Here is an 8,364-nt window from a genome sequence, read left to right as displayed (position 1 = left end):
TTCATGTCAGCATGACTTCCAATACACATCTGATGGGCTGATCAGATCCCTGAGGTCTATCACTGGAATTCTACAAGTTTTACTTACCACAATTTTAACCAAAAACTAACTTAAATCTGTTACATCTCTCTAGTGAAGGAGGAAGAAAGACATAAACAAAACAACAACAACCCTCCCCCCGCAAAGACCCCCCCACAGCCTTGTAATACATAGAAAGGCACCTGATATTGTTAAGTGTTAGTAGCAATTATCTACAGCATCCTAAGTGTACTTAAGCAATCAAGATAAGTTAAAAAAAGATCATGAAATACAAGAATTGCTGGCATTCAAAAGATAAGTCTAACCTACCTAAGAAGTCACTAAAATGACATGTGCAGCTGTAAGTCAGTAAGAGTGTGCAAAACTATACAGTTTTGCATAAAGTGCTAAATGTACCCTCAGTTTGCACCTATCAGTATTATATAAGCTTGGCAATACGATGCAAGAAGATGATCTTAAGGATGTACGATACCTACCTCGTCTTTCCTTTTCCTTCCCCACCATCATCCACTGTCCTTTAAACCGTACATTTTTAAATTACACAAAGGCCTTTTCAGGAATTGTAGTTCAGAAAAATATTTCAAGTATACCTATCTTTCTGTGTAAACTTGGGGACACTATGGGTTCAATTTTCACAAGTTCCAAATACTTACAACTTCTGCTAATTCAACTGGAGTTGTAATTATTTCGGTCTGTTCAGTACCTCTGGAAAAAGGCTGTTTCCTGTTACTCATTTAACTCCCATTTAAGGAGTGCTGAAATTCATACTATAACTTGTCCAGATTTAAGTCTAAACAATAAGCAATTACAGAAAAGCAGAGTAATACTTTATCCGACCATTTAGGTTCATAAAACCAAGTCCTACCATATCTATTCATATATACTTATTATATGAATCATACACAGATCTTTAACACTTGACACACTGAATTCAAGTTACTATAGTACAGCAGTTTGTCTTGCAGGCATTGTGCAATACGCTTAGAAGTATACAGCGGGTCTCTTCTTTACTCTGTATTTCAGTGATCCATACCGTATCTGAGGGGGAAAAAAAAAAATTATAACTTAACAAAGAGTTGAGATCACTTCAGGCAGATATATTATTTACCTTTCCACTAATTCAATCTAGTAAGCGTCTTTAAATGTGCTTTGGACACTCCACAGTTTCAGTAAGAGAATCCACCTATGACTGAACAAGATACAGTTTCAACAGAATTGGGCAAGAAGGGTAAGTCTCAACTGTTTTCCCAGAATTACCCAAAAACTTTTATGAGATTCCATAGAGATCTATCCTGAAGTATCTTTAAATTTTGTGACACATGCAAATATAAAACACTTTGAATGCTGCATAGAATCTTCTCTCTGTGGGTTAAAGTCAAAGCAGGCCATATGTCTATGGGAACTAAAAAATTCTGAATCTTCTTTAATCCATTGAACAGCAGATGTTTAAGGGTGCACAACCAAGACACACAAATGCAGATGACAATACCACTATCCACACCCCTTTCAAGGTGTAATTTGGGCTTGGTGGTGCTAGAATTAGCATTACAACCACAGAGCCTATTTCATCTCCTCTCCCTTTTTCCTTGCTTAGTTCATTTTGTTCATGTATTTCCCTTAAACACCCCGAAGTACAAGAGCTCCAAAGTATGTGATATTGTTATCACATACTTCCTTCTCCATTTAGCATTCTACAACCCAGTAATAGTTGATAACCCCTCTAAGATTAAGAAAAAAAAAAATTTCTGCATTATTAAAAATGCCAAGGTACATTGTTAAAAACAAACTCAACACTTAACTAAGACTATACTTGCCTCTTTACGGCCTTTAATAGTTTTCACAGATTTCATGCTCTGAGTTCTTCGAAGGCCTCTCTGAGCGAACATTTCATCCTCTGAATGTGTCCCCTCCATCTCTTCATCTGTTTTATCATCTCCAGGATTTTTTTCCAGTGGAGTTTTGTAACCTTTAAAAAACAGTTTTATAAAAATATTTAATGAGAAGTAGCTGTAACATGAAACTTTTTTAGATTTCTAACAAAGCCATCTTTAACACATATTCTTTATTCTTTTAAATTATATGGTCAGTCTGCCAGCTGTTTCAAAATGGCGAAACATCTAGTCTGCCAGGAGCTTGTTACTTATAATTCTGCCATTTTTAAGTAACATACCTATGGAACGAAGTGGCTTGTAACGCAGTGGTTCCTCAACTGTCAAAAATTAAACCATCAGTCTGCTACCGTCTTCTGCTTTACACTGAACTGCAAAACCCTCAGTGGTCATCCTGAGAAGTACTTAAGGTTTTTCGCCACAATCCCCATGGGACGGGGGTTAGACTAGATGATCTTTAAAGGTCCCTTCCAACTCAAACCATTCTATGATTCCGTGATTCACAGAATCTTTCTTCATACTTGCATACCTCTCTGCACATGTAATACCAAAGTTCCTTTCAGATCGATACAATGTCAAAGTACTATTAAGGGTTGTTTACATCCTGCAAAAATAGGACCAAGATTATTACCAGAGATTCTCACTAGAGGGCGCAAACTGCTTAAAAATACGTCCTGAAAAGCTCCTTAGGGTCCAAAAGCCCTGAATCCCCATCATAGACATATCATAAAGCCCCCAGATGTAGCCTGGTTCTTTCCCCCCCGCCAAGCTCTCCTTTTACAAGGCCATTACAGAACCTACAAGCTGTAACACTCAGGGACACCTTTTAGACTCCAAACTCAACTTTATTCATGATCAACGTACATTTCGTCTTAAGCCAGTATTTTATTTAGGCTTAATTACATTCTTTTCCTTTGGTTATTTCATTTTTTTCCTGAAATTAGAATCATGCTCACCTAACTCCACAGCTACTTAAGGCAGGCTTGCCTCTTCTCCCATTCTAGAGGCAACATGTCTCTGCCTCCAATACAGTTTCAATTCATGTTTTTCAATATGAAAGATTTGAATCTCATCTGTTACTCATATAGTTTCTGACTAGGGATGTTTGCAGTGACACCAATACTTCCTTATCTCTATTTGTAGCACCTCTTCTGATACATCAAAATCACATTTGCCTTTTTCACAGCAAGCGTACTGGCAGCTCAGTCATGCTATGATCAATGTCCTTCTACAACTAGGTCTTTTCAACTAATTTGCACAGGAACTCCCAGCTCAGATAACAAAAAATAACATTCTGCTAAGTGCAATGAAATTTTGCTACATAGTGTTTCTAACTCTATCCATGGTTTGTTCTTTTTTTTAAATCTCTAATGCTGAAGAAAATTCAAATAGAAGAGTTGTACACTAGATTTGGGTCCAGGAGTAGAAACAATTAAGTTAAACTAGCTCTAAGAAAGCATTTTGACACGTGAGATTGAATCTCATCATCAGTGGTTATTTACACAATATAAACTGTACCTGAGTCATTTTTTTTTGAATGTAATTTTGAGCATTTTCAAGCTATTTCAGATAGATAACTAATGCTCTCTTACTGAGGAATAGCCCCTGCACAACAGCTGCAGTGACATCATCCCTAATGCAACTCTTGATGAATTCATGGGTGTTCTCTCTGGCCAGTACCCCCTGTCTTTACACTGACCTGCACAGGATACCTTCTGAGCTCAATTAGCAATTCAGCTTAGGGCCATTCATTTCTCAGAAACACCATGGGCTACCATGCAATTCCTGGAATTCCTTGTACTCCACAAGCACCACCCCTCCCCGAAATGAAGGGATGAGAAGAAGTGACAGGCTTAGGTGAAAAGAAAAGAAATAGACCAGAGCTATTTCTTTTGTGGGAAGTATCAACTACTTTACATTGTAGCCTCACCATTTAAAAAAGTGCAATTGACAGCCTTCCACCGAAACCTTCCTTCAAGCACCATAGGCTCAAGAACAAAATGATGATGATGATAATAATAATAATAATAAAAAAATAGTAAGACTAATAATAAAATATCTCTGCAAAAACATATATTGGTCACTACACACCATCTTTTGAGTGTTGATGTGCAGTCCATTATGACAATTTAATGCCTTCATTATTCCTATCACCACAAGCAATTTTACATTTTGAACTATCATCACAGACCTACTGAATTCACTTCCATTAGTTTTCTCTTCCTATTGAGCTTCCATAAATTTTCATGTTTAACTTCTTGTACATTTGTCACAGAAACACCACTTAATCACTTTTTTTTTTTACTTCCAATTAAGCTTTACTTTGGCAAGGAATTCTTGTTGCTAATTGGCACAGATAGGAGTAATGAGTACAGTATGACTACGCTTAGCTGCGAGAAGAAAATAATTCAGGGAGGATTTCTCAACTGTCATAATACATCTTGCTCAAGTCAACTCTGTTCAAGTGTACTGGAATTCTTTGAGGCCTTTTCCATTTCTAAATGGGGTAAATGTATTTCTGCTTTCCCACTTATGTCTTCAGTGAATTGTTCTTTTAGCTAGAAAAAAAAATAGATACTTACCTGAAGATTCACTTGCAGAGGCTCTGGTTTTCTTTTTTGCTTCTGGTAATGTCTGATAGGGTCTCTGTCCTACTGGCTCATCTCCTTGTATAGTAGTCAAATCATGCATACTGAAACTTCTCAGTTTCTCAGTTATCGCACCTTGACTCTGAAATACAACAACAGTATCTTTGAAAACAAAGCAGAGGTTTAACTTTGCTGTTCAAGTTGGGTTAAGATGTTTAAGCCCATGCTTCCTTGCTGCACTACAAAATTCACTGAACATAAGCATGCGGTAGATTTACATTTGCTTTAAGTACTGCTTTTACCCAAGCTTAACTATATATTGCTCCTAGACGAAAAAGTTACAGATAAACTAGCAGATTCATTACAAATGTCTTGTTTCACTCCTTTAATCTGAGCAAATAAAGGCTTTTTGGGTGAGGGGAAGTGTTTAAAAAAAACCCAAACATCAGAAATGCTCAAATCCCTTCAAACATGGTATTTCTCTAGCAGTGCTAGGTAGCGTGACAGTGGGTTTAACACTTCCATTTTAAAAAGCGTGGTTGAAAATAAAGATTTCCGTTATTTTATATTTTACCCTCCACAAATTTGCATATGCGTAAGAAAGGAAAAAAGTGTTAAAAATACACTCTGTAACATTAAGTCAAGTAACTGAGAAACTGGCAGCACTACAAAAGCTCTAGTTGACAGAAACTTGAAACCACAAACCAAAGAGGTCCTGCCTGGACAACAGACTAGCAGGTTCTCTTACTAATGTAGCTTTACTGACATAATACCAACCCAAAATCTAATGCTACATATAAGGATAGTTGATCACATTTGAACATTAGTATTCCTTCTCTGTTTGTCTTTACATCTTTTCTACATAGGACATACAGAAAGTTCCTCTTTGGAAAGAATGGTCATCAAGCAGCTCTTTCATCTTACATCAGATGATGTTATTATTAAAGCACTGAAGATTAATTTATTGTATAAGCAACTAAAAGAACAAGCACATTACTCAATTTCATGTTAAAAAAACATTTAATTCTTCCCTCTCTGGCATATGAGGCAAAAAAATAACTGTTTCAGAGGAAGGTTGACAAGCCTGTGCATGAATCCCACTTCGAGCAGGGGTTCGAGATTTTGTTTCATTCCTACAAATGAAGCTTTTAAGAAAAATTCCTCATCTGAGCATTTTGTTAGCTAGCAGTAGCAGAAATCTGGGAACAATTCCACACACCTTTCTCTGCAGCAGCACCAGCATAAGACAGTTCTTGCACCACTGGCCACAGCCATTTGTTCCCACTCTCATGGCAACAACTGTTTGCCGACAGCAGACCAGCACACTAACTTATTCCATGTTAAAAATAGCCACGTAAAGTGAAGAGACAGAGTGATACTCCTTAAGCTTGCATGGCTACCAAAGGGGGCGGGGAGGGAGGGGGAAGTGGCTGAAACCTAATATTCATTTTCTAATGACTAGTCATTAGTACAGCATGTAAAACTAAGACAGTGTGCTACACAGGCAAGAAGAACCTATTTTAATTCTTACACCACCATTCATACATTGCCACTAAACAATAACGAAGAAAGGGTTTCTTATGAGAGAAGTAGAAGCCTTTACTTTTCTAGTTCTTCCAACATACATGTAGGATGACTGACAGTTCTCAAGAACACAACTACAGCTTGCCTTTGAGTTAAAATGCACTACGGACACTGTACAGTCTGTGAATAAACTACTGTAGAAATTCTGAAGTTAATTTTATTCCCTAAAATGGCTTATTTAAGGCAGGCCTGTCCTGCCTTAAGGCAGGAATCCTGCCCTTCCACTACTCCACTTCTTGCATTGAAAAGCATTTGTACAGTAAACCAAACCAGGAACCAGCTATGCCTGAGAACTTACAGTCAGCTGCTAGGACACTAGAGAAAAGAAGAGAACTGGAGAGACAGGACTGCCTCTTTTGACAAGTAACAGCTTACAGTATCTGCTACAACACATAAGACTGTTGATCAGTCTGTGTCCACTGCTTGAAGGGATGCAACTGGACTCAGGTCTCAATCACTGAACACTGATGAATGCATAAAATGGACCCAGTTCGTTCTCAGCAGAATCCATATAAATTCAGCACAACTCCACTCACTAAGTGTGGACAGAATCTACTATAAAATAGTGACAGAAGCTGGATTTGGCCAGAAGCAAAAGTATAGAAAGACACACTTGCATAACAGTTGCACAGCAAGTTCATTCATCATGTGATATACTACAAAAAAAATTTGGAAGTTGTACAAGATAATGTAATTAAGATTATAATAACTAATATGCCAAGAAGAATTCACATTACAAGCCTCTATTTCCCATTCCACTATAGATATAGAGGACTAGATCCAAGCTGGCAACCTTCAGCCTTATTTTTCAGTGCAGCTTTTGGATACAGAATTTTGTTTTTCAAAGTGGAAAAGCAGTCAACTATGTGCCATAAAATAACATTGTGCCCTCAACCAAACTGCACACTTGATGAGGCTAGAGCCCCTGTGGAGCACTGCCTCGTTCAGGGAGAACATAACAGATTCATACAATGGGCCCTTCATTCCAAAACTACTTGCCAAGATGGAAAGTTTTACTCAAGTTACAGCAAATATTAAGAAGTTTGAAAGGATACGTATACAAATAAGAGATGCAGCACACATGCCCGAGAGTCACAGTAGGAATGGGGGCTGCACAACCGCTGTTGTACTGCACAGTCATGGTCACACATCATACTAATCCTATGCAGGTACTCCCTTCAGTCTCCTGTCTGAATGTAGTCTTCATCTCACCCCTAAGGAGATCCAGTCTAGCCAAATCAAGATTGATTTCTACTTCACATGACTGCATAGACTAATTGGAGGACAATTTTCAAGGTGTTTTGAGTGGGTGGGGGTTTTTTAAATTATATTAAAAAACCCCACATCACTGTGCTGATACAGCACTTGAGATTTAGGAAGATTCTTCCACCCCCCATGCCCAAAAGCAGCAGATAATTGCTTTCTGCCAAAACAACGCATTCCGTGAGGATCTGGATGACTATCAGCTCAGAAAGAAAGTCTGGCTGAAAACTATTAAATACCTTCTACTACATGAAATTTGACAGTAACATTCACATTTAGAATATTAATGCATTAAGAGCTTTGATATCTTGTTTGAAAGTTCAGAGAGTTACCAGCCACAGCTTGAAAGCAGGATGTTGGCCCTCAAAACAGAAGGCAGAGCAATCCAATTGCAGGTGGAGCTGAAGGGGGATCTCCTGCTTCCACACTCATGCCACAGGTATGGCAGCAGCCATCACCTCTCCCCAGTTATACACACAGGGCCAAGATGGTGCTCAGGAGAAGGTGGCAGAGCAGTTGCCACGCCTGCACTGGTGTCCCATTATTTCAACAGTTCCTACCAGTAAGGAAGAAATACAGTGGGCTGCATCCAGCCCAGAGGCTTCCAACTAAATTACACCACAAAAGATTGAGACACACATATTTACAATTACAATGCAGGAAAAAAAGCACAGAACAGTGCTCAATTTTCTATGTAAGTGAACGTTGAAGAGAGATGAACTGTGAAGTTTGTGTTGTCTTAAACAAAATGCAAGTCTTAAAGAATGAGTTTGCTTATTTATTCAATAGTTGTTCCTAAAACACATTAAACACTTTTCAGAGACCACATTCATTACCAGTGACCAATCTGAAACACTAAAGTTGTAATAGGTTTCTAAATGCAGTTTTTGATAAATACAGCCTACTTAAGGGACTCCTTTTGAGACTACTCAGACTCTAGCAAGCTATTAGTATGTCGTCTCATCAGCTGACCCTCATATATGAAATGCTGTTCTCTATTT

General features: G+C 38.1%; 1 protein-coding gene across 2 annotated transcripts in view; it reads right to left on the bottom strand.

The window, feature by feature from the left end:
• Nucleotides 1–203: 203 nt before the first annotated feature.
• REEP3 (receptor accessory protein 3) overlaps nt 204–8,364 on the bottom strand; it is a 38,473-nt gene continuing 30,312 nt past the window's right edge. For both annotated transcript variants that reach the window (XM_050898999.1, XM_050899000.1), the window contains exons 6-8: nt 4,511–4,658; nt 1,854–2,005; nt 204–1,077 (exon numbers count right to left, since the gene is read on the bottom strand). In XM_050898999.1, coding sequence (XP_050754956.1) covers nt 1,021–1,077; nt 1,854–2,005; nt 4,511–4,658 — 357 coding nt within the window. In that variant the 3' untranslated portion in view covers nt 204–1,020. The remainder of the gene's footprint in view (nt 1,078–1,853; nt 2,006–4,510; nt 4,659–8,364) is intronic.

Source organism: Gymnogyps californianus, chromosome 6, assembly GCF_018139145.2.
Source record: "Gymnogyps californianus isolate 813 chromosome 6, ASM1813914v2, whole genome shotgun sequence".
Classification (NCBI taxonomy): domain Eukaryota; kingdom Metazoa; phylum Chordata; class Aves; order Accipitriformes; family Cathartidae; genus Gymnogyps; species Gymnogyps californianus.
This window is presented reverse-complemented; position numbering and strand designations above follow the sequence as displayed.